This window comes from Barbus barbus (assembly GCF_936440315.1).
Source record: "Barbus barbus genome assembly, chromosome: 23".
NCBI classification, from domain to species: Eukaryota; Metazoa; Chordata; class Actinopteri; order Cypriniformes; family Cyprinidae; genus Barbus; species Barbus barbus.
In genome coordinates, this window is record NC_136751.1 from 29,162,677 (window position 1) to 29,189,485 (window position 26,809).

Here is a 26,809-nt window from a genome sequence, read left to right on the forward strand (position 1 = left end):
ATTTGTCGAACATTTTGCTATATGGTGTATATTTTATTATTATTATTATTTTAGAAAATTATTCAGATTTTCTCAAATAATTAGAGTAATTATTATTTTAGACTTTCTATTTACTTATTTTGTTTTATTTATTAATACAGACACTGATTTCGGAAGAGTTTTTATTATTATTATTATTTATTCATTGCGAATTGTACAACACAAGACAAGAAACATCCAACAAAGTAAGGCACAATCAAAAGAATGAACACTAAATGTACATAAGAACAGATGAAAGACGGAATACAGTCAAATCAATATTTTGAAGACTGTGATGTGATGGACTGCTGTGTCCTCTAGTGTTCAATATTTCAACAAACACAGTGTTCATGTCTTTCACGTGTTGATAGATGGCGCCATATCCATCAGACTTTTTTTACTTTATTTAGTTTTTTGTCTTTTACAGTAAAATAAATATGTTTATTTATTATTTTAGTATTATTTAGTATATAATGTTGTATATATACAGAAGTACTTACACTGAGGTCTGTAACTTTATGGTAAAAATGTTTTTCGCCCCCTCTGCAGCGCACTGTATATACAGTGTGTGTGTGTGTGTGTGTGTGTGCGTGTGTGTGTGTGTGTGTGTGTGTGTGTGTCTTTGAGGGTGTGTGTGTGTGTGTGTGTGTGTGTGTGTGTGTGTGTGTTTGAGGTGTGTGTGTGTGTGTGTGTGTGTGTGTGTGTGTGTGTGTGTGTGTGTGTGTGTGTGTGTGTGTGTGTGTGTGTGTGTTTGAGTGTATGTGTGTGTGTGTGTGTGTGTGTGTGTGTGTGTGTGTGTGTTTGAGGGTGTGTGTGTGTGTGTTTGAGGGTGTGTGTGTGTGTGTGTGTGTGTGTGTGTGTGTGTTTGAGGGGGTGTATTGAGCTGCAGATCAGCTGCTTTCTTCTTCGCCCTTCATAAGGCGGATCTGTGACATCTGGGTTCAGTTCAGCCGGAGATTCTCACACACACACACACACACACATAGGTTCTGCCCGATACTCGTCACGATGGGACTGACAAGCGACCCAAACTTCCAGAATCTGGAGAAATGGTACAAATCAAACGCCGCGAGTCTCAACATGAGGCAGATGTTCGAGGCCGATAAAAACCGATTCCAAAAGTTCAGGTAGGCTTCTTTATTTACTTAGCCTACTCATTTAAATATTCTGCTTGAAGAAGCTCATTAGTTTAATGCCGTTTTATTTTATATTTTATTATTATATATTTAATAATTAGCAACTGTACTTCACAGTTCATGCAGTAAAGTGGGCGGAGTCACACGTAGAAGCTGATTTACTGTCCTGTCCATCATCATTAAATCCCGCCCACATTCAAATTCATAACTTTTAAACTTTCACGAAAGATCATATTATATATATATATATATATATATATATAGCAGTTTTATATATTATATGTAGCCTATGTATTATACTGCTTGATATATATCAGAAGTTAGAAAGAGCCTTATTACCAGGTATGTTTACATACTCAAGGAATTTGATATATATATATATATATATATATATTCACTCAAGTGGCAGAATATATTTTGCAAGTAGTCAGTTTAACTATCTGGCTGTACAGGTTTTGTATAATGAGTTTATTATCTTTATAATGATTTTAATATCTGTAAGCAAGTGATCAAAGAGTTCATCTGAAGCTGCATGTTTGTCCTCTTTCAACAGCTTAACTCTAAAAACAGACGAAGGAGACATTTTGCTGGATTACTCCAAGAACCTCATAAATGAAGAGGTTATGAAGATGCTTGTGGAGCTGGTAAAGATTTGAGCAGATGAATGTTTACTGAGAGTTAAATGGAGTCAGCATGTAAATATAACAGCTTTGATCCGCAGGCGAAGTCTCGTGGTGTGGAGGCCTCCAGAGACAAGATGTTTTCAGGAGAAAAGATTAATTTCACTGAGGTATGTAACTGAGGGTTTAATCAGCGTGTGCTCAAATATACATCACATTTCCTGCTTTTATAGATTGAAATGAGCTGAGCTTGTTTGGACATTCTGGGATGCATGCATGTGTTTATTGATGCAAACGCTATGAATTATGCTTTATTTATTTGATATTTTTAATTAAACATAAGCTGCACTTGTAAAATGCTTGAGATTCTTGTATACACACTTCACATGAATGTGTTTGATTTTCAGGGAATGCATGAACTGATTCAGTGTATATCCTGAATGCATTAGTTAAAGTGTCTATCAAATGCATGTGTAGCATGAAGATTGTGTGGTCTGCAGGGTCGTGCTGTTCTCCACGTGGCTCTGAGGAACCGCTCAAACACACCCATAAACGTGGACGGGAAAGACGTGATGCCAGAGGTCAACCAGGTCCTGGAGAAGATGAAGGGCTTCTGTCATGTGGGTGTCATATTTGATGCAATGATTCATACTAGGGGTGCCCCCGAATAGTCGACGATTCGATAGGAGGAGCCTGATTCGACTCCCAATCTCACAGTCGAATATTCGCGGGGTGTTATGACCTTTTTGGATAAATGGGGTGCTCAAATGTTTCATTTCGTGCAGATAGCTTATAAGTCGTTATGTTGTATAAATAACGAAGCGTACTCTATATGACATAAATGATGAGTTAAATCCCATTGAGTAAAAACCTGCTATCAAAAGCTTTATTCTGGTCATCTTCAGCGCGTGCAGCTCAAAACAGAAATGCAGAACATTATTAACAACTGTCATGTACATAACGTTATAATGAGAGCACTATTGTAAAAGATGTTGTGAATTCTTTCGCTGTTATCATTTAATGTTAACTATCTTTTAATCAAAACATAATTATTTACCCCGCTTGTATCTGCGAGGCGTCCGATACACATCTTCCCTGTGCATTAAAGTCAGTAGTTATGACTGACTTGACTCTTGGTAATGTATTTAGCCCCGCCCCCAAAACATATGATTCGACTCTCGGTCGAATATCGGCAAGATTCGAAAATTCCGATTCGACTATGAAAATCCTTAGTCGAGGACACCCCTACTTCATACTAGGACACTTGAATATGAAAATATACACAGATAAACACTGATTAAAATATGGAAACTATAAAAAAGTGTCTTGGCCAGGATGCAATTATAAACAAAATCTCACTTTCTTCCGTCCACAGAAAGTCCGCAGTGGTGAGTGGAAGGGATACACTGGGAAATCCATCACTGATGTGGTTAATGTCGGCATCGGTGGATCTGATCTGGTTTGTGAAATCAAAACTCTCTATTTTACAGCAGATGTTTTTTCTTTTTCCAGTGTCAGATCAGGGGTTTCCAGTCTTTTAGATGCCACTGACCCCCAAAACACTGAAAAGCTGTGGTGGTGAAATCAGAAATTGCTAGTAAATTCACAAATAATTACGGAAAGTAAAACATCGATTTAAATTTCAAATTTATGCATAACTTGCCTGATATAATTAAGACTGAAAAACTGTCAATGTAAGCTGGAATTTGAAAGACTAACATGTAAAAAAAAAAAGAAATTTAGAAATAGACTGAAATAGTAATTTCTTATAAAACATACACCAACAATCTTTGTTTTTTACAATTTTGATTTAATTTCATCCTTGTGCAAGGGACACTCATTCTAAAATTTAACAGGCATCTATGTGGTTTATTTTTTTATACTGTGAAAAATGAATACTATAAATATACTACTGGAAAATATTCAGTTTCTTTTAAGTTACATTATTACATTGTTTTTCCAGATTTATTATTTATACATTTACTAATTTGTTTAGTCATTCATGTTAAACTATTTTTTATTATTTTATTTTGTTGATATTTTATTTGTTTGATTTCAATTAAATGTATTTATTTAAATATTTTAATCATATTTGTATTATTTACTTATAAATTTACTAGTGCTGTCAAATGATTAATCGTGATTAATCGCATCCAAAATAAAAGTTTTTGTTTACATAATATATGTGTGTGTGCTGTGTATATTTATTATGCATATATAAATACACACACATACAGTATATATTTGGAAAATATTTACATGTATATAGTTATATATATTAACAACATATTTTTCTTAAATATATACATGCATGTGTTTGTATTTATATATGCATAAATATACACAGCACACACACATATATTATGTAAACTAATACTTTTATTTTGGATGCGATTAATCACGATTAATTGTTTGACAGCCCTAAAATTTACATATTTACTTATTCATTTTATTCCATTTTCATTTATTTGTTTGTTGTAAATAACTTTTTATTTAATTATTTTAATCAATCAATTTTTTTTTTATAATTTCTGTGTGTTTCAGGGTCCATTAATGGTGACAGAGGCCCTGAAGCCGTACTCTAAAGGCGGACCTCGTGTCTGGTTTGTGTCTAACATCGATGGAACGCACATCGCTAAGACTCTGGCTGAACTCAACGCTGAGACCACACTCTTCATCATCGCATCGAAGGTCTGAGCAGGACCCAGCTTTCAGAGACTGAACAGATTATGCAGCCTTAGCAGAGACAAAAATATCACATTTAGATTTAGCTATGACTCTTTATACATTCACCTGATAATATGTATTACAGTGAGATTTCTGTAAAAAAAAAAATAAAATACTGATACACTGATAACATTGTGAAATTGTTTGTTTCCGTTTGTCTTCCTCAGACATTCACGACCCAGGAAACCATCACAAACGCTGAATCAGCGAAGGAGTGGTTCCTGCAGGCCGCCAAAGACGTGAGTCTCACCTCCTGCAGCGACGTGTACGGGACGCCTGTGTCACGCACTCATTCTTCTGTCATTTTTATCATCCTCGCAGAAATCTGCAGTGGCCAAGCATTTCGTGGCGCTCTCAACCAACGGAGTAAGTGCATTATAGTTTAAATGTAAAGGCTCACATCAGCAGGAATTAAAATGTGCAAAAACAGTTCACTGTGCTATTAAACCATATTTTGTAACTTTCAAAACTCAAAACAGTCCAAAAAGAGCATTTACTGAAAGTTTTTTTTCACAATTTATATAGCACATTTCAAACACAGTTGTAATTTAAAGTGCTTAAGAAAATAATTTAGGAATATAAAATCTATTATTTTTTAAAAAGGCATTTACATAGAAGTCTTAAAGCAAAAAAACTAAACAAAACCAAAAAAAAACAGCTTTTTTGTTGTTTTATGCCTGTTTTTGCTACATACTGACCAGTATTGCATTATGACCTCAGGGAGAAAAATAAAAATAATCATTTTTCCAGTAATGTTAAATAGTTAACTTTAATGTTAAAACGCACATTCAAATGTAACATTCCCACAATGTTTGCAAAATTATAAAATAGAATGTTCCCTTTCATAATCAAGAAAAAAACTACTTTTTGAAACATTTTAAAAAACTGTTACACTTTGAATGTTCAGAGAACATAAGAATTAGTGCTAACGATTAATCGCGATTAATCACATCCAAAATAAAAGTTTTTGGTAACACTTTAGAATAGGAAACACTTATTCACTATTAACTACGTATTTTCCCTCAATAAATTCCTAATTTGCTGCTTATTAATAGTTAGTAAGGTAGTTGTTGAGTTTAGGTATTGGGTAGGATTAGAGATGTAGAATAAGGGATTAACATGTGCTTAATTACGACTAATAAATGGCTATATATTACCAGCCCTTTAAAAGCTGACATGTAATATATACATCCGGTATTTTAGGTTCACAAACAAACTTTATCCCATTTTCTGTGTTTCAGCCCAAAGTGAAGGACTTCGGCATTGACCCGGCGAACATGTTTGAGTTCTGGGATGTGAGTGTCGGGGTCCGCTGAGGGCTGTGAGCTATTTTTGCTGTAGTGGTTTGACCTGTGAAGTAGGTGTCTGGACAGCTGCTGGTAACCAGAGTCCCTCACTGACTCGCGGCCGAACGCTGCTGGGTTATTCGTGAGCTTGACCTTATCAGAGCACAGACTGGTTCACTGTAAAGGCAGACGGGCTACTTTTAGTCACATTGTTGATATTTAAAGGCCAAGGTTCCTTCCTGTCCTGTTTATTATAGAATCCATATGCTCTTCAGCTCATCTTCATCTTGGCCTTGCTTTTAGTTTTAGTTAACGGTAACTAAATTATGTGAAAGAGTAATGTATTGTGCCTCATTAGATGAGTCTGAAGTTGTTTTTGTTTTTTTAGTGGGTCGGTGGACGATATTCATTATGGTCTGCAATTGGTCTGTCCATTGCACTTCATATCGGTGAGTGTTATCATGTGACTCTCGTGAAGATATCCAATGAGTGAGAGATACTCAGGCATCTGTTTTATCTCTTCTGTCTCAGGATACGAGAACTTTGAGAAGCTGCTGGCTGGAGCTCACTGGATGGTGGGTTTTATTACTGAAGAATATATTGTAAAATGTAATTTATTTCTGTGATCAAAGCTGTATTTTCAGCATCATTACTCCAGTCTTCAGTGTCACATGATCTTCAGAAATCATTCTAATATACTGATTTACTGCTCAACAAACATTTCTGATACAACCCGAATTCCGGAAATGTTGGGACGTTTTTAAATTTGAATAAAATGAAAACTAAAAGAATTTCAAATCACATGAGCCAATATTTTATTCACAATAGAACATAGATAACATAACAACTGTTTAAACTGAGAAATTTTAAAATTTTATGCACAAAATGAGCTCGTTTCAAATTTGATGCCTGCTACAGGTCTCAAAATATTTGGGACGGGGGCATGTTTACCATGGTGTAGCATCTCCTCTTCTTTTCAAAACAGTTTGAAGAAGTCTGGGCATCGAGGTTATGAGTTCCTGGAGTTTTGGTGTTGGAATTTGGTCCCATTCGACAGTAGTTTCTGGAAGTATTCCTGGGCCCATTTACTAATGTCAATGACAGAATCATGCCGATGAGTGATGCAGTGTCATCTGAGGGCCCGAAGACCACGGGCATCCAACAAAGGTCTTCGGCCTTGTCCCTTACGCACAGAGATTTCTCCAGTTTCTCTGAATCTTTTGATGATGTTATGCACTGTAGATGATGAGATTTGCAAAGCCTTTGCAATATGACGTTGAGGAACATTGTTTTTAAAATATTCCACAATCTTTTTATGCACTCTTTCACAGATTGGAGAGACTCTGCCCATCTTTACTTCTGAGAGACTCTGTCTCTCTAAGACATCCCTTTTATAGCTAATCATATTACAGACCTGATGTCAGTTAACTTAAATTAGTTGCTAGATGTTCTCCCAGCTGAATCTTTTAAAAAAAAATGTGTTGCCTTGTGCCAACTTTTTTGAGACCTGTAGCAGGCAACAAATTAGAAATGAGCTCATTTAGAGGATAAAAGTGTAAAATTTCTCAGTTTAAACATTTGTTATGTTCTCTATGTTCTATTGTGAATAAAATATTGGCTCATGTGATTTGAAAGTCTTTTAGTTTTCATTTTATTCAAATTTAAAAAACGTCCCAACATTTCCGGAAATCTGGTTGTAATGATCAACATTGCTGCCCAATATTGGAAACCGTGAAGCATTTTAATTTTCAGGATTTACAGATGAATAGAAAGTTAAAAAAAACAGCATTTATTTGAAATGGAAATCTTTTGTAACATTATTGTAACATGCCTTTACTGTCACTTTTGAGCAATTTATTGCATCCTTGAAGAATGAAAGTGTTCATTTCTTTTAAAAACCTCACATAAACCCCTGAATCTGCGTCTGTGGCAGGACACTCATTTCCGCACGGCTCCCGTGGATCAGAACGCTCCCATGCTGCTCGCTCTGCTGGGCATCTGGTACATCAATTTCTTCCAGGCGGAGACTCACTGCCTGTTGCCGTACGATCAGTACATGCACCGCTTTGCTGCCTACTTCCAACAGGTGCGTCTCACCTGTAGAGCGAACACAGAACACATTTTATACTGATAGTAAAGTCATCAAAAATGCAAATGGTATGGGAATCTGATATATCTAATTGGATGCTTTTGCAGTTGCACTTGTATGTTTCAAAACTTTTTATTTTCGTGTGAATGGATGTATATTTTATGTATGGACAGTTTATATATAAGTTTATATTTCTGTAGTATTTTTGTATTTTATGTTTTTTCTTGCAATTTTATCTTTCAGTGTACTTTCTGCTATAATTCAATCTCAGTATTGCTAAGCAGAAAAGTAAATAAACTTCAAACTTCGAACTAATGCTGTGATTTACAGGGTGACATGGAGTCTAATGGAAAGTACATCACTACTAATGGTAACCGAGTGAGCTATCACACCGGGCCGATCGTATGGGGTGAACCGGGAACTAACGGACAGCACGCTTTCTACCAGCTCATTCACCAAGGTTCACTATCTGACGTACAGTATGTATGTGTTTTGGAGGGAGAAGCATCTGTCTGACCCTTCTGTCTCCTCCACAGGAACTCGTATGGTTCCTGCTGACTTCCTCATTCCTGCCCAGTCTCAACATCCAATCAGAAACAACCTCCACCACAAGGTACCAAGCTGCAGATACAGCGATGAATCAGATGATGTGGCTCAAATCTATGGAAGCTTATTTCAGCCATGGGATATATCTATATCTATCTATTTACAGTATCTATCTATCTATCTATCTATCTATCTATCTATCTATCTATCTATCTATCTATCTATCTATCTATCTATCTATCTATCTATCTATCTATTTACAGTATCTATCTGGGATCGATCTATCTATCTATCTATCTATCTATCTATCTATCTATCTATCTATCTATCTATCTATCTATCTATCTATCTATCTATCTATCTATCTATCTATCTATCTATCTATCTATCTATCTATCTATCTCAACAGAGATGTAATTGTGTTTTTTATCAGAATTCTGAGAAAAATACAGAATTACTGGTTATAAATTCAGAATTACGAGATATAAATTTGCAAAGTCACAATTACTAGGAAAAGTCAGAATTGTGAGATATGAACTCAGAATTTTTATTTTTTTTTTAAAGTCACAATTTTCAGATATAGCCTAAACTGAGAATTGTGAGGGGAAAAAATCTGAAATTTGAGATACAAACCCAGAATTGTGAGAAAAGAAGTCAGAATTGTGAGACAAATGTCATGATTGAAGTGACATACGGCCAAGTATGGTGACCCATACTCAGAATTTGTGCTCTGCATTTAACCCATCCAAAGTGCACACACACAGCAGTGAACACACACACACACCTGGAGCAGTGGGCAGCCATTTACTTTGGTAGCCATTAAAATTGTGGGAGATTGTGAGAAAAATGTCATGATTGAAGTGAAAGTGACGTGTGAGCGAATTGTGAGAAAAATGTCATGATTGTGAGATATACTGAATTTTGAGATATATAGGGCCCTGTTTTAACGATCTAAGCGCAAGGTTTAAAGCGCACGGCACTTATAGGGTGTGTACAAATCCACTTTTGCAAGTTTAATGAAGGAAAAAAGGGTCGGCGCACGGTCTAAAAGGGTTATCCCTATTCTCTTAATGAGTAATGGGTGTGTTTTGGGCATAATGTGCAATAAACCAATCGGAGTGTCATCTCCAATTCCCTTTAAGAGCCAGTTGCGCTCGAGCCATGGCGGATTCGCTACACACGCTAAACACGGCGGATTTGCAAGCGCTAAGACTGAAAGCATCTCAGAGCTGCTCTTGCACGAGTAAATAGATAGCCTAATTTTGATACATGCAATGACTATCCATTATGACATGTAGGCATTTTTATACTTATGTAGCCTACACAATAATAATCTTTTGCACTGTAATCCTTTAATTTTTCATATTTGGCATGTTTGTGTGCTGCTGCGTGTCCCTGTGTGTGATAAACAGAGTGTATGCGCATTGTGGACCCACCTATTGTGAGAAAAATGTCATAACTGTGAGATATAAACTCAAAATTATGGGGAAAAGTATAAATTGTGAGATATGTCATAGTTGTGAGATTTAGCTCTTAAATTGCGTTAAAAAAAGTCAGAATTGGGGTGTAAAAGTCTGAGTTGTGAGATATAAAGTCATAATTAACTTTTTAATTTTTATTGGCGGAGATAAACTTCCAGTATATGATGCGTCATGTTTTCTGTAGATCCTTTATAACATCAACACTGTTATTGAACTGAGTTAACAAGTGAATTGAGTTGAATAATGTCACTATTCTCTTCTGTAGAGCTGATTTACATCTTACATTGAATTTGTATCATAACGGATTCATTTTACAACATTAACCCCCGGTTTCAAAGACAAGGCTTAAGCTTAGTCCCAGACTAAAGTGTAAATCTGAGCACTGACTGATCTTAAAATATATCAGTGCCTTTGTTTTGTCTCGAGATGCACACCAGTAATGTTGTTTCTAAGGTATGTTAATAAACAGTACTTAAATTTCCTAATTGAACAATGGCCTAATCCTGGTTTAGTCTTAAACCCTGTCTGAGAAACCGGGCCTAAGACTGCTTTAATACTGTGAAGCTGCTATTAAATCTATACTGTGCAGATCCTGGTGGCGAACTTCCTGGCGCAGACGGAGGCTCTGATGAAGGGAAAGACGACAGAAGAGGCAAAGAAAGAGCTGGAAGCCGGAGGACTGAGTGGAGACAAACTAGAGAAAATTCTGCCACACAAAGTGAGAATATGAAGTCAAGAGCTGGCTCATACTGACCCCTATAGGACACAAAACACACTACACCCTATAATTCTGCAGTATGAATAATATGCACAGTATGCAGATTTTCTATATACATGCAATACTCCCATTTATCAAAACATGCACTTGAGTTGAGAGAATGTATCTGGCAATGCAATCTGCTCATCATGACCATGTGATAAATCAATCATATGCAACAATCTTCATCTTGTCACATGATTTGATCAGACTGGCAAAAATAACTTTTTAAACAAAACTTTTTTTTATGTTTAATATTTTTATTTTCATTGCTCACACAGAGACACTTAGCAGTTATTAAATGTGCAAATATTACTAACATTCATCTCTGCATGAAGCTCTTTCCTGGTAACATCATCCCTGCGTTTCTGTCCAGGTTTTCCAAGGAAACAAGCCAACAAATTCCATCATCTTCAAAAAGGTGTCTCCATACACTCTGGGCGTTCTGATCGGTGCGTCTCAAATGGTTTGGTGATGCTGTACAGTATTAGATATCATCTGATATGCCGGTTCCTGACCTCTGACCTCTCTTAACAGCCATGTATGAACACAAGATCTTCCTTCAGGGCATCATGTGGGAAATTAACAGTTTTGATCAGTGGGGGTGAGTCGTCCAATGTAGCAAATAAAAAAGATATTCAACAAATCAGGAAAAATAGGTAGAAATGATCTCAGGAATGTTAATGAAAAAAAATTATGTATTAACATCCTAGCAGTTTTATTAATATTTTAAATAATCTTTTAATTTTTATATATGTTTTCATTTTAACTTTATTTCTTTTATTTTTATTTTTTACATCTTTATTTCAGTTGTAGTTTTAGTTAATAAAACAATTTACTTATATATGTTTATTTGTGATCCTACACAAGTTTAATTGGTTAAACCTGTTAAGTAGATTAAGTAACTTTATTACCAGACCAGTGTTATTTTAGTGTCATTCACATATTATTAGTTTTTATATTGAGTTTTCACTTTAATTTTGTGTTTTTGTTAGTTTTTTTGTAATTTTATATTTATTTTATTTTAAATATGCCTATATATTTGTATTTATTTTTATTTTAGAGTGGAGCTTGGGAAACAGCTGGCAAAGAAGATCGAACCGGAGCTTCAGGATTCAGCGGAGGTCACTTCTCATGATTCATCCACCAATGGCCTCATCAACTTCCTCAAGAAGAACTTTGCTTGAATGAACCATGAAGAGAAGCTTCACCTGCACCCAAAACCTAAGCACTGTAGTGTAATTTTAACTGACAATTAAAACATGCATTTATTTGATAATCTAAGCTTATGCAAAATAAAAAATGCTAAATCAGAGATATTACGATCTTCGTTTTACACTGAACTCTGTGAAAAATCCCTCATCTGAAGCACCTTGTGTTTTTCAGTTTACTGCAAGAAGGTTTCTGTGTTCATCACATGTTAAGAGTTTTTTCCCCCCGAAATAAATCACTTTGCCCAATTTCTGTGACTTTGGCTAGGATTCCCATAGAATACTATCATCAAACAGTGTTCAGTGTTGTTTTAGTTTCATTGATATAAGACAGTTTTTCAATCTGATTTTATATTTTCTGTTTTCACTTTAATTTTGGTTAGTAATTTTGTTGTGATTTTGTCAATTTTATTTTTATGTCTATATAGCTGTTATTTTAGTATCACTGAGATCATTTGAATGGATTTTAATTTGTGTATTTTATAGTTTTATTTTTAATTATAGTTCAAGCAAATTCAAGCAATATTTTATGATTTTAGTGTTAGTTAGTTTTAGTTAATTATAATAACCCATCTATCTATCTATCTATCGACAATACATACAATAGTACTAAAATAATAAAAAATAAACAACTATATATATATATATATATGTGTGTGTATATATAGCACTTCAAGTTAAACTAAAAAATGAAATAAAATAAGATTGTTTTATTTTATTTCAGTTAATTATTTTATTTCAGAACAGATTTTTTGTTATTATTGTTTTAGTTAGAATAACCCTTATTATAAAAAATTAAAATATTATATGAAAACCATAACATTATACTATAAAATAATATATAATACTGTAAAAAGCACTATACATGAATGCACAAACTGATAAAATGTCAATAATAAATGCATAAAGCTGAATGAAAATGTATATGCATGGATGAGCCACTACATTATAAGCAGAGCACACCGCACTGGAAACCGTATCCCACAATGCCATGTCCTCAAATGTCCATTTGCAAGTGTATCATCAGCTTCTGATGCCCATTAGAGAGCAGTTCTTCACCAGCAGGTAGAGCTGTAGGTTCATATCCATAATCAAATCAAATCAAAGTGCATCAGTGACAAAGGCTATAGTCACTAACTATAGTCACCATACAGTGGCCCACACTTGAGCCACATTTAAAATATCAGATAGCACAATATCAAAGCAAGAGAGATTTAATGTAAGTATAGCCCAGGGTTTCCGAGTGAATTTATTTTTTAACTTCTAAAACAATAGTTGAAACTGAAGACAGTGCTGTATGACTGTGTTTGTAAAACATTTTGATAATTCATGTGGTGAGCTACGGTTGAACCTCAGAACTTGTTTGATATTTTGTTTATACAGTGAAATTCATACATTGTGCATATTTTTTTTAAACATAAATATGTATTTTTATATATCATACATTTTCAGGAAGGATAGATCAAACAGTCTAACATGACACTAGCAATGCCAAGGTCATGGGTTCAATTTCCAGAAAGCATGAACTGATCAAATGTATGCAGTGCATTAATTATACAAATGCATGAATGCAATTTAAAGCAAAGGCATGGCATAAAAAGAATAACAAATTCAGTGCATTATTTCTATGTGACTAATCAAATGTAAGTAAATAAGTGACAATGATGATCTTGTGACTCTTTGTACAGACAGTCAGATTTTCCTGCCTCCGCTGAAACTCAAGATGCTCTTCGGATCATCTCACATCATGCTGGAGAACATGATCATCAAGTTTTGTTCAGTGCTGCTGTCAGTAAAGCAAACTGACACACACAAAAGACATTTTGAAACTCCTGTCATTTTTTTAATAAAATTTTGCATTAAATTGTTATACTGATAATAAAAAAAAATCACATATCATATAGCAAATACAGTCTTTTTGGTAACCATTCTTTTTCACCAAAAAATACATCATTGTATTATTTTAAAGGAGCCTTTTAATATTGTTTAAAATCCACAAAAATATGTTTACCCCAAACTCTCTAAGGACACTGCCCTTCCAAAAGTGGAAATAAAATAAAACATTTATCAGGGTTTAGCTTATTTGTCTCTTTACAGCATTTCACCTCATGTAAATTAATATGAACATACATGTTTTTAAAAAAATTAACAAATCAAGTTAGTATAAACCTCACATAAGGCACAGAACTGATATTAAATCCATCACACATTTCACTGTCCCATAACCGGAAGGCAGGACAGCGCCACTGCTGCAAATGCGACCACCAAAACAACGTCGAAAATTAGTTTCTTAATTGATGACTGGCTGCGCTTCTTCCCATGACCTCTGCCTCGAAACCATTGCACAACATCTTCCAGGTCATACAGTTTAGGCTCGTATCCCAGCTCTTCTCGTGCCTTACGCATACTGAAATAGTGTGTGACGCCCGTCTTGTAGACCTCAGTACGGGTCAGCAGGGGTTGGAAGTTATAAATCCTCCCCACGACGTGGTGAAGCATCTCGGTCAGAAACGCAAACAGGTAAATGAGCGATATGGGTAGGCGAAGCGTGGGGAACGAGTATCCCAGACCCTCCACCAAAGGCCTGAAAAACTCAAAGTTGTTCACAGGCCTTCCATCAGAAATGAAATAGGGCTGACCGGCAGCACGATGCTGATGCTTTTCAGTTAACGCCTCAGCAGCTAACATGTGTGCAGACACTAGATTGTCCACATGAACAAACTCTACCAGACTATGAGGATCCCCGTACACAAACCTAAAGATGCCATTCTCAATGTAACTAACTATTCTAGGCAAGTGCCTTTCCTCACCAGGGCCGTATATACCAGCTGGACGCAGGGAGCAAGTCTGTAGGACACCTGCGCTATTATTCAGAGGCGAACCGTTCGCTTTTAACACCTGCATCTCGGCTATAGACTTAGTCCTGGAGTAGTGATCAGGGTGCAGGTGCAAGGGCAAGTAAGGGAGACTTTCATCACCGTCCTTAATCTCGTGACCTCCAAACACTACATTATACGTGCTCGTGTAGACCAAACGAGGAACTCCGTGTGCCACGCAAGCCCTGAGGATGTTCTCCGTTCCCTGTACGTTCACCTCTTCGATGAGTTTTCGATCGAGCTGCTCCCGTCCCGACATCCCATAGGAGGCGATGTGGAACACGCAGGTCACGCCCCGAACCGCTTTTGCCACCTGAGCGTAGTCACGGATATCTGCCCGCATGAATACAATACCCTCCGGCAACTCTTGGCTCGGTGGCCTCACGTCAAACAGCACAACGCTTGAGGAGGCTTTGAGGAGAGCACAGGCAAGACTGAAAGAGAAATCACATTTACAAAGAGCTTTCAAGCTTTTAAGAAATAGTTCATTAAAAAAAATTACTCACCTGCAGTCCATCCAAGATGTATATGAGTTTGTTTCTTTATCAGATTTGGAGAAATTAGGCATTCCATCATTTGCTTACAAATGGATCCACTGCAGTGAATGGGTGCCGTCACAAGTAATCCAGATGACTTGATGTGAGAGACAACAGGATTATGGACTCTTGGATTATGGATATTTTGGCTGGAAGTAACGGTTTATAAGCACACAGCTTTTGTCTTCTCCAGATGTTAACTGATGGACTGGAGTGGTGTGGATTATTGTGATGTTTTTATCAACTGTTTGGACTCTCATTCTGACGGCACCCATTCACTGTAGAGGATCCATTGCTGAGAAAGTGATGCAATGCTACATTTCTCCAAATCCGATGAAGAAACAACCTCATCTACATCTTGCATGGCCTGAGCGCGAGTACAAATTTCAGCAAACTGTCTAGTTTAGAGTTTTTATATCTGAAATTGTATTCATAACTTTACAATATTCTGTTATTTTCCTGTTTATCAATATAAAGCTGCTTTGAAACATTCCATAAAGTTTCATGCATAACTATACAAACAAATGTGGCTTGACAAAAACATGCAACAACTTGTAATGTTATTGCATTTAATATTTAAAAAGTTATAGCTGGGGTTTTCAGCCGTTCCTGGAGGCCCAATGTGGATCTGATGAACTCATCAGTTTGTTCATAAAGTACTGAAAAACCCAAAAATGGTTGTGTCAGATAAGAACATCCAAAATATGTTTGAGTAAGTGAAGTAAAGTACTTTTGAGAGGGTCTCCAGGAAGAGTTGGGGTCTACTCTTCTATAATATAGTATGATAGTTTGTGTAGATACTATGATTGGTATTAGGGTTATGTGGAAATTAATAAGATTTTTTTTTTTCAAGATTGTAAATTGTCATAAAATCTTACCGGAATCCGAAATAACCTCCTCCACCGGTTATGAGGAAGGTTCTGCCTGTTCTGTTGACTTCCATTGTGTTAAAGAAGAAGGGAGAGTGGAATCTGCAAAAAGATATATATATATATATATGCTTCATGATGCAAATGATGTTTAACGTTCATGCATATTCTGGAAATAAATATGCTGGCAGTCAAAATCATAACAAGAGCAGAACAGAATTCTCTCTCGAGCAGTGCAACATATAAAACACACACAACCTCACCAAGATCTAACACATCTGTACAGAAAACATCCTATGACTCTAAAACGGTTAACATATGAATCTGAATACATACCTTTGTATTCGTGCTTTGAATCGATCACAAAGTGACATGCACTTCCTAGGAAACGCGTGAATGGGCGGGACTACACAGCCGAACGTTTTCATTGGATAAGAGTGAGCTATGCCTCGCTGTGATTGGCTGAAGATGAACTCTGTCTGATGTCACATTTTCAGTATATCAAGTACAGTTAATTCCATCCCATTCCATTCGATTCTATTCATGCTGTCTTTAATAATTTGTCTATTAATTATTTTGGCTATTTTTTTATCTATAATTATATATATCAGAATAAAAGTGCTACATGATATGATACAATAATCATAATAAACATTAAATTCGACTAATTTACAAAAACGAACTGACTTAAAATGTAGATTTAAAGAGAAGAGCTCATATCAGCAAATGAGATATCAGCGTCACCTTCTGCGTACAGCACTGTTGTTATGATCATAAAGATTATAGATCATCAGCAGACAAGGGGCGTGGTCGAGAGCGTAGTGGGCGTGAGTGACGTCGTGGGGGCGTGTCGAGGTGAAGGATGTCCATCGGCGTAGTTTCCACGATGTATTTGACAAGCTAACGCCGCTCTGCTCGTCTCATATCCCGGGGAAGCGACTTCCGTTCAAGCGTGACCTACTGTCTGACAGCAGCTGGGATTCATCTGTATCTTTCGGTCGTTCATATCGACGGCATCCTGGCACGGAACATGAACATGGCCGCGCTGCTCCCGGAGGTTCGAGGACTCCAGACGGATGAGGTAAATTAATTATCATGTGATGTGTCATATCAGTCATAGAAATATTGCTGTAATTCATAAACAACAGTCTACAGCTCAGTCGAAGTTCTGCTCCACTTTGTGTTATGATAACTGTATTCACGGGCTGTGTGTTTAATCATAGCACATAACTGACCCAAAACTATGTTTGCTTGCGATTAAAAGAAGATGTGTTTGGTTTTGGCGATAAAGATCAATTTTATTTTTTGAAGATCAAGTGAAATGTTGCGCAACATCTTCTGTATCTTGTGAGGACGACAGACGTCACATGTTTATTATATGTGTTTTTTGATCACGTGGCATATATCATTTCATTATATTTATTGTTTGGAGCTCTTTCTCGGGTGTTGCTATCATGTTAGACACTCTTTTTTTATCTAGTAAGAGTTTTGTTATCATCTATATGGCGTCACTTACTCTTAAAACCTCACTGAATAAACTTCAAAGCAGATTGATTGGTCAAAATGTGTATTAATGCGAGATGATGTAATATTTTGGTCTATTTTGGCCAATTAAAAATTTCCTCCTGGAAAATAAACCAGAAATATTGATTGCATTATCCTGAATTAATGCACATTTTGGCCAATCAAATGCAATCTAAGAATATCCCTCCCACTTATGGGTTAAAGCGCCCTGCAGGAACTTCCTGTTTCAGAAGGAAGCCCATCAAGCCATTTTAATCAGCTTTCAATCATTCTTGCATCTCCAGGGAGTTTAATTCTTGATGTTTATTGTTGTTTGTGTTGCTTATTGAATGTTTTTGCTTTCCTTCAGGATGAATCCAGAATCTTAAGGCTGAAAGTCATTGCTGGAATTGGGTTGGCCAAGAAAGACATCTTGGGTGCCAGGTCAGTATATCAGATATTATACCATCAAAGTGACACTATCACATCAATGATGACCGAAATAATGGACTTGAGCATTTGAGACTGCCTGCATTTGATGATAATGCTGCCTCGTTCCTAATCCACAGACTGGCTTTTCAAAACATAAATATTGGGTAAAATGTTCTTGTTTATTATTAGCAATCTTGTGTATCATTTGCCATTATATTACATGCAAATCAGCCTTATATTGCGTTGAAAAGCCCATATCAGTTGACGGCTAATCCTTTGCTTGAATGAGAGGATGTTTTTTTCTTTAAAAGCTCAGCTCACTTCTTGTATAGTACACAAGGTGTTTCCCATTATTTCATGCAACACTCACTCAGTGTTACATTTTGGGTGGATCAGTATAAAGTCAGGTAGTGTACAGCACATTTTAAGGACATTAAGTGTTTGAGTGGTTTGCTTTGTGTGCCCGCTCCCCCAGGATAACGTTCACATGCCATCAGTTTGTTATGAAAACATGAAATCGTTTGTATCCCACATAATGGAGCTTCCGGTTAGACAATCTGACACTCTTGCAGGCTTTTATCTGTTCCTGAACATGTTGTAAAAATATAATTTTTTTTTTCAGCCTAATAATTGAATTTCAGCCTTCCTGTGGATTCTTGAGCTTCATTGTGATGTTTATTACTCCTCCGTTTTAGCTGAATCTTCTTTGTAAAATAACAACAAGGGATGAAAACCAATTATGAAGTCAGCATGAAATCCACATTGACTTTCTTAATGCGCATTTCTGGTCTTATTGTGCTTATTGTTCAGCTCATGCTTCATTCTGCCATGGAAAGCCCACTTTCTTCATCAGTCTGTTCCCGATGGGGAAAATCATGTCCCGCCCTACATTTTTTTTTCTTGTTGAGTATCCTGTTTCTCATTACAGGAGTAAAATGGGTTGCTGTTTTATTTTTAATGATTATTTAGCTTATTAGATCTAGGTTTGCTTTGTAATCGCATTGCAGTATTTTGCCAAAGGTATTTACAAGCAGCCACATGCTAAGAATTCATATTATGCATAGTTTACAGTGAACTGTAGGCTGATGGAAATGTCCCGGTTCACGTTGAAGGGTGCTGGTCAGGGCGGGACAGTAGATGGCAGTGTTAGCAGATGTCCCGGCCGTCCTTGAGGGTATGGACAGATCGACCGTGCTCACTTTGACCTAAATAACACAGCTCTAGGTATGCAATCGATATTTGTGATATCATCTCTCCTTCACTTCAATACTTGCTCGAAAAAAGGCCAGATATTTATCAAAATAAAAGAGCTGAAAGATTATGTGTTGCTTCCTCCTGATGCATGTAGGGTAAATTGATGATGGGACTTCAAGCTAATTAATCTGAATGGATTTGCAGGATAGGGATGAATGCCTGTTATGGAAAACCTGAATGCATTACTAAAATATTTAGTAACACTTCCTGTATGACTCAAAGATGGGGAATCTTTTTTCCATGAATGCTTGTGTAATATTTGTTTGTTTTCCTTTCATCCGCAGCGATCCATACACGAGAATCTCTCTCTATGATCCCGTCAATGGAGAAATCACCAGTCTGCAGACTAAAACCATTAAAAAGGTGTGTGTACAAACTCTCTAATACACCATTCATCATTTTGTCAGGAGACGTTTAACAACATTTCTCTATGTTTCTGTCTTTCTTTTAGACATTGGATCCGAAGTGGAATGAGGAATTCTTCTTCAGAGTAAGTGAATGGGTTTTTACAGAGATCATGTTTTTGAACTTTCAAAAAATTTCACCCCAAAATGAAGGGAGAAAAAATTATATCAGTAGCCCAGGACAGAATTTCCCTAACTGGGATTTGTAAGTTAATTAAATGCTAATAATTAATTAAATCATGCAAATGTAACATTAAAATAAATACATTATTTTAAAATAATAATAAATAAACTACTAAAAAATAAGATGCAAAAAGATTGTTAACAGTGAAACGTAAACATGCAACAGCCTTGGTTGTAAACCACTTAAATCCTCTTTAGATGATGTAAAAATCTATTTTATTTTAGTGAAGTACATCACTGAGCAGGAGAGCTGTATATATATAAGAGCTTATATCCTGCTGTGTGTTTGTCTCGGCTCTCGACAGTGTTTATACTAACCTGAGAATTACAGTCTAGCTCCACAGAGCCGTCACATCCCTTACCACCACATTTCTAGCCTGTCCTGCTAGATGTCAAATGACCAGAAATGAAACTCAGTGCGATGGTTTTATTTTGAGCCCCATAAAATGGTTTATTCAGATGATTCTTCTGACGCTGCATACAGCTCGAAACCTCACTTAAACTCTCCCAGGAGTCTATCGCTCAATTGTGAACGAAGTCAGCTGAATTCAGTCATGACCCACATTTAGCCTGAACTGAGGGCTGATGGGGTTATAGAGAGAGAAATGTGGTTTAATTCCATGAAGGAAAGTTCAGGGAAATGCATCGCCTTTTGCATATGTGTAGGGCTTCTTATTTGCATTGCATTCATGTAGTTTACATATAAAACAGTGATGTTAGGAAGGGAGTTTTTCCAAGAAATGTGTTTATGGTGGACGCAACAGGGAATCACATCAGCATGGAAAGCAGCATGACAAATTTTTTATAATTTTACGTCATTTTGCTTGTTCAAATCAAATCACCTTTATTGTATAGCTCTTATATAATACAGATTGTTTTAAAGCAGCTTCACAGTAAAAAAAACTGATATATTGATATATAATCCTATATCAAGCAAATTCTGATGTAAAGCAGCTCTAAAAAGACAGTAGTGTCTATTCAGCTCATTTCAGTTCAGTTTTGATTCAGTTCAGCAAAAAGTTAAATCAATTATGAAACAAATTCATCTATAAGTAGCTTATAGAAGACAATAGTTTTATTTAACTCTAGTCAGTTCAATGTTAATTTGTTGTTGTGATCCAAAGAATTCAGAAACGGTTCATTTTATAGGAACTGCTAGAAAACTGTGCATGACTTATAGGTGAAACTTATGACATGAATAGGTGAAAATTATGATTTTTGATCATTTTTTTTACTTCAGGACATGCTGTGAACATTGATTTGTGATGTTTTCCCCTAAATGTTCCTAGTTAAATAATCTCTAATTAAATAACAGTCTGTTTGGGCTGCATGTAAAGAGAGAGGTGCAGTCACATGTTCTGGGGTCAGAGGTCAGGGGTTGAGTTACGGTGTGTATTTGAGATGAGGGGCACCTCTTACATTCTGTCCGCTCTCCCTGCTGCCTTGTGATGAGCTGTGACGCATTTACTGACACGGTGTGTGTATCTCTCTTCTGTAGACATCGCTCATTTTCTCAGAAAGGGCAGAGAGATGCATGTAAGGTTCCCTGGAAACAGGACTGTGCTGAGAGAAACTATTTCAAGATGTTATGAAGACTCGGCAATGCTTTATATCAAGCATACTGAAGATTAAAAATGAGTTTAGCTCATATTAAGCATGATTTGAGATGTTCCAAAGAGCATTTTGAGTTTCAGTGAGTCACTAATAATCAATGTCATGACCTAGAAATAGGCAGAATCTGATTTCTTATTAATTTTACAAAACTATTCTTTGTTTCTAAATTTCAAAAGTCTTAATACTTCATACCTGTATTTTGTTTTATAAAATATCAAAATCTTAAACCTTTTCTATTTCCAGGTTCACAAAATCCTTGATTTGCAATGTGGTTTCATACTTTTGAACCATGCTGTATGTGTAAAATATCCTATTTTTCCATGCAAAAAAAAGTCTACTCTACCTGATATTTAGTGCATGAATCATAACCAGATCCAGGCTGTGGCATAAAAGGTTCTGGCCTATTTGTGATACTGACCACTGGCCCAAATACCAGCACGGGGACTTCATGAAATGCTAAATGATACACTGTCTGAGTCACGGGCAATTTACAGGCTTAAAGTCAAGGGTTATAACTTGAGGATGAACAGACCATCTGTCTTGTAATGACACATCATTTATTTTAGATATGTGACAATAAATTCACTGTATTACTACATATATATATATATATATATATATATATATATATATATATATATATATATATATATATATATACGTATATTACCATTCTTGTGTATATTCACTTATTTTTTATTTTTTTTTTCTCCCACAGGTGCATCCTAGGAGACATCGTCTGCTGCTGGAAGTGTTTGATGAAAATCGTTTGGTATGTACATGAATGCATTTTTTTTTTTTACTGTGATGTCAAAAAGTTAGAGATATTTGTAACAAAGTTTGGGGTCGGTAAGGTTTTTTTTAATGCTTCTGCCCACCAAGGCTGTAATTATTTTGGGGCGGGGAAATGCAGTAAAAACAGTAATATTGTGAAACATGATTACCATTTCAAAAACTCCTGCAAATATATTACTACTGTAATATATTTAGAACTGTAATTTATTTCTGTGATCAAAGCTGAATTCTCAGCATCATTACTCCAGTCTTCAGTGTCACATGATCTTCAGAAATCATTCTAATATACTGATTTAATGCTTAAGAAACATTTCTTATTGTCAGTGTTGAAAACAGTTGGTCTACTTCATATTTTTGTGCGCACATTTATATTTAAAAAAAACTTTAGAATTTTAGTGTAGATGAGAGAATTGAAGCTTAAATTAAAATTTTTTGGTTGTGAAATTATCATTCATATATTTTTTGTCCGGTCTGCTACTGAAGTTAAAATTGGTGAAAATAAAATTGGTATTATGTATAATTTCCACACCATTAGTGGCACCAAACGGCACTGTAATCTACTTTTTTTGCGTTGCCTGATGTAGATATAATGGCTTAACCAGTAGCATTAGTTTTAGACCGGACTGCTTGTTTAGCTTTATAATGGAAGACGTGTTAGATGGTAATGGAACCTTATACAGTTCAGCAGTATCAAATATATTTGGCTTGTTAGTGTTGGGTTCAGGTTTGTCAAATCAGCAGCTACCTGAGCGTCAGTGTGTAATGAACAAGGATGCCTTGTAGCCACCATAAAACTCAGGTCTGGGAGCTGAAATTTACCTTTGGGTGCTGTTAAACGTGAAAAGTAACTGCTTTACAACACATAAAAGTGAATGAGGCGTGACTGGTGTTAGGGGGGTTCTCTCCGTCACACGCTGATGGCGTTCTCCTTGAATAACGAGGAAGGTTAAACAAACGCTTGCATAAAAGACCCAGTGTTCATGTAAAAACAGGAACTCTTGATAAGATAATAAACCACAGTTGCCTTCCTGCATTTGACAGATGGCTTAACCCGTTTACTGGATGTAAGAAAAACTGGTATGTCATTGCTAGAATGTGTTTGCTGGCATGAGCCAAGCATGCATGCTATTTCTATCTCCTGAGGAATGTGGTAGCTTACAGAAAAGGATGACAAATCATTTTAGATCTCTTTTTGTGCAAAACATTTCTAGGCTTGTGACAGTAGATAATGTTTCTTCTGTGATCAGTCTGACTGCTGTTTCATTTTCATTTGACATGCAGTTTCCCCATTCTTTGTTTCAGAATTTGAAAATCCTAAAACTTTATTTCTAAGTGCACAAAATGCAAAAATCCCTGATTCAGTCTCACTTACATTGCACTGCAATTTAAAATGCATGCAATTACCCCTGTTCTTTATTGTAGAATTCTGAAATCCTAAAACTTTATTTTCAAGTGCAATAAATGCAAAAAATGCATATTCAGTCTCCCATATATTGCATTGAAATTTGAAATGCATGCAGTTACACCTATTCTTTATTTTAGAATTCCAAAATCCTAAAACTTTGTTAATTTCCAAGTGTACAAAATGCAAAAATCCCTTATTCAGTCACTTATATTGCATTGCAATTTAAAATGCATGCAATTACCCCTTTTCTTTGTTTTAAAATTCCAAAATCCTAAAACTTTGTTAATTTCCAAGTGCACAAAATGCAAAAAACAAAAAAACCCTGACTCAAGTTCATTTATATTTAATTTACGTTCATGTTGTGAGCAGGATGATTTCCTGTACTGGTCCTGTGCACTGTGGTAACTGCAATTACCCCTCGTGCAACTGCCCCTGATTGATGAGATGGCATTTCTCTCTGACAGAAGCATGGTCTTAAATGGCTGCAACAGTGGGTGTCAGATGACACGTGATGTGGCACATGTCCATATGAGAGCTGGCACAACAAGCTCAGTTTTGGATTTGGAGGCACTTTTTTTGGCACAAACAGGCTCGATTCCTTCTGCTACTTTCAAATATGTAGATGAAGCTATCATGCGTTCAAGCTGTGCATGGTTGGAAATGCAGAAATAAGCCAAACGCTCAGTTTACGAGCTTGGCGGTTTCAGCAGCTTGTAACACCCTCTTCCCCACGTATCTCCAAAGTACTGTACGTGGATGCTGTTGAGAAAGCTTAAAATTATGCCAAACCCCATTCCTCTTTATTTCCTGTAACTCTATCCTGGTGGGTAAAAATATTAGCGGGGGTGCAGCTTTAGTAGAAACTTTAGACACTGGGCTGCCACTGCTGAAGAAGGAGGTGGCAGAGTTAAGGTTGGCTAGAACGGGGCTAGCTGTTCCACCTCCATCCTGGCATGCACGCAGATTGTTGTTTTTTGCACTGGGGTGACCGGCAGCTGGGGGAGGGAGGGCACCCGTGCCTGAATCGGCGCTTGCGAAACTACAGAAGGCACAGCTGAAGCACTCCAGAGGTCTGGCACAGTAGAGCCCTTTGCAGGGTTTCAGAAGCAGTTGCTTCAGTAAAGCTCTCTGAGTTCACCGTTATCCTTCAGAGAACTCGAGCTGTTCTTCATGGTGCGTTTGAGCTGTCATAGTTGTTAGCTTCAAAGGAGGAATGCCACTTGTCACTGCTGCTATTTTTGCAGTGTGCAGCCGCTAATGGTTGCAATCGTAGAACGGGACCAGGAGCAGTTGCTTTTTGCTGCTCATTTTATTTTCACTTGTTTTGGCTTTGCCATGTCCCGCGTCCCACCGGATCCCCGGGAAGCTTGACTTCATGGCTCGACAACTGCGACTGCATTTTGCTTCGCGGAGAAGCAACACCGACCCGCTGTCAGAGACTTGCACCGGTTGCTCCGAGGAAAGCGGGTTTACGAATACCGGCCGTAGCTCTAGCGAGGGCCTGGTGCAGAGTTCCCTCCACAAGAAGGTGACTCCAGGACAGCTGGCTCTGGCTTTGCCACCCTTGTCACCAGAGTATGGTAATTTACAGCGGCACTCCACTGTATTCATCCCCAAGGTGAACGGGAGCAGGAAAAGCATGCTGCAGATCTCCTTGCAGCCTTGCGCAGGAGACGGAGAGCTCGCTAGCTGTGAGAACAGAAACGGCGATGGAGGTTCCTGCAGCAGCAGCACCACGAGCGATGCCGGCTACTGCAGCAGCAGCAGCATATTCGAAGCGGACGTCCCAGATCGCAAGCCGATCTCTCGGCGGAAGGCGAGGGCACCATTGCGGCGTTGCTCGTCCTTGGTGATTTTCCCACGGAGCCCATGCACCACGCCACCCGCGTCCCCCGTGAGTCCGGTAGCGTCTCCCATGATTCCTCCGCTGCCTCCATCTGCACGAAGTTCCTTTCAGACCTCTCATCAGATGCAGCTGTCCAGTGTTGATGCGTCGCACGATGAAACATCCAAGGGATCCGTCGCCACTGCAGTTAATGGTCTGCGGCTCTCCAAAACCAGTACGTCAGCAGAACACAGGGACGCCAAACCCATCGTGCATTTCAGTGTGCCTCCGGAGCAACCGCCAGGACAAGAGCGAACGGAAAGACACTCCAGTGTTTTATTGCACTTCGCAAACCAGCGACCGCTTCCCCCAGGGAAAGGAAGTTCGGCCAAAACAAAGGTTAACATCGACTGTTCCAAACCTCTCGAGGCCCCACAAACCGACAACGTCCCAGAACCCCAGAAAGTCAGGCTTTTCCGGAGCACCTCAGCCTGCATGCTGCCAAGCGGAAGGCCATTGTTGATGGAAAGAAGACACAACACTTTTCCGACTTCGGATAAGTCCTCAAGAAAAGGGTCACATCACATCCTTCACAGGAGTTTTTCTTTGGAGGTACCCTGTGCGAACGCTGAGATTTCTTGTCACGTTTCAAATGTTGCAGACTTGCACTCCAAAAACGGCCCTCCGCATGTACACATCCATGTATCTCACGGCACAAGTTCAAGAAAATCAAACACCCTGCAGCACAACAGCATAAACGGTGAAACGGATCATGTTCCAACCTGCACAGAGAGAAATACTACCGTAAGCCTTTCATCTATTAGCAAGTGAAAAATCAGTGCACTTATTCTCTAACTCAGTTTTATCTTGCACTTTTAAACATGCAAAGTTAAAGTCAGTGAGTGTAAATAGTGTTAAAATAGCATTCAAATTGAGTAGATTTGTGAAGACATGATTTGTAGAGCTGGCTGCATATGTTTCTAATGAAGAGATGATTTGCAGGGATAGTTTTCTTGTCATGAATTAGTTGAGGTGTTTGTACGTCTATGAATTGAAGATTGAACAATATGTACCATATCTGTTCAGAAACTTTTCAAAACTATATAAAAGCTTTCCTTTTCAATTTTAAAGAAATGAAGATATACATAATTTCAACATAGAATTGCAAAGTAACCAAATGATTTGCAGTTTATTTTTTATATTTGTGGAACAGTATAAATCTATATAAACTCCTCTTAGTCT

At 37.2% G+C, this 26,809-nt stretch overlaps 3 protein-coding genes across 3 annotated transcripts in view; 2 read left to right on the forward strand and 1 right to left on the reverse strand.

Annotated features, from left to right (window-relative positions):
- The first annotated feature begins 717 nt into the window (after positions 1-717).
- Positions 718-12,482, forward strand: gpib (glucose-6-phosphate isomerase b). Its single transcript, XM_079373999.1, has 18 exons — positions 718-1,145; positions 1,708-1,798; positions 1,876-1,944; positions 2,275-2,394; positions 3,150-3,233; positions 4,319-4,465; positions 4,669-4,740; positions 4,823-4,867; positions 5,743-5,796; positions 6,176-6,236; positions 6,319-6,362; positions 7,721-7,873; positions 8,207-8,336; positions 8,413-8,489; positions 10,493-10,621; positions 11,037-11,112; positions 11,198-11,264; positions 11,724-12,482. The coding sequence occupies exons 1-18, from the start codon at positions 1,027-1,029 to the stop codon at positions 11,845-11,847; spliced, it is 1,662 nt and encodes a 553-aa protein (XP_079230125.1). The 5' UTR covers positions 718-1,026; the 3' UTR covers positions 11,848-12,482.
- Positions 12,483-13,090: 608 nt separating this feature from the next.
- Positions 13,091-16,545, reverse strand: sdr42e1 (short chain dehydrogenase/reductase family 42E, member 1). The gene is made up of 3 exons (XM_079373577.1): positions 16,489-16,545; positions 16,162-16,254; positions 13,091-15,181 (listed from the first exon to the last, which is right to left on the reverse strand). The coding sequence occupies exons 1-3, from the start codon at positions 16,524-16,526 to the stop codon at positions 14,083-14,085; spliced, it is 1,230 nt and encodes a 409-aa protein (XP_079229703.1). The 5' UTR covers positions 16,527-16,545; the 3' UTR covers positions 13,091-14,082.
- A 425-nt stretch (positions 16,546-16,970) lies between these two features.
- The window catches only part of nedd4a (NEDD4 E3 ubiquitin protein ligase a), a 33,766-nt gene continuing 23,927 nt past the window's right edge, over positions 16,971-26,809 (forward strand). Inside the window, 5 exon segments of the mRNA XM_079373613.1 lie at positions 16,971-17,233; positions 18,026-18,099; positions 19,626-19,704; positions 19,793-19,831; positions 22,261-22,314. Coding sequence (XP_079229739.1) covers positions 17,183-17,233; positions 18,026-18,099; positions 19,626-19,704; positions 19,793-19,831; positions 22,261-22,314 — 297 coding nt within the window. The 5' untranslated portion in view covers positions 16,971-17,182.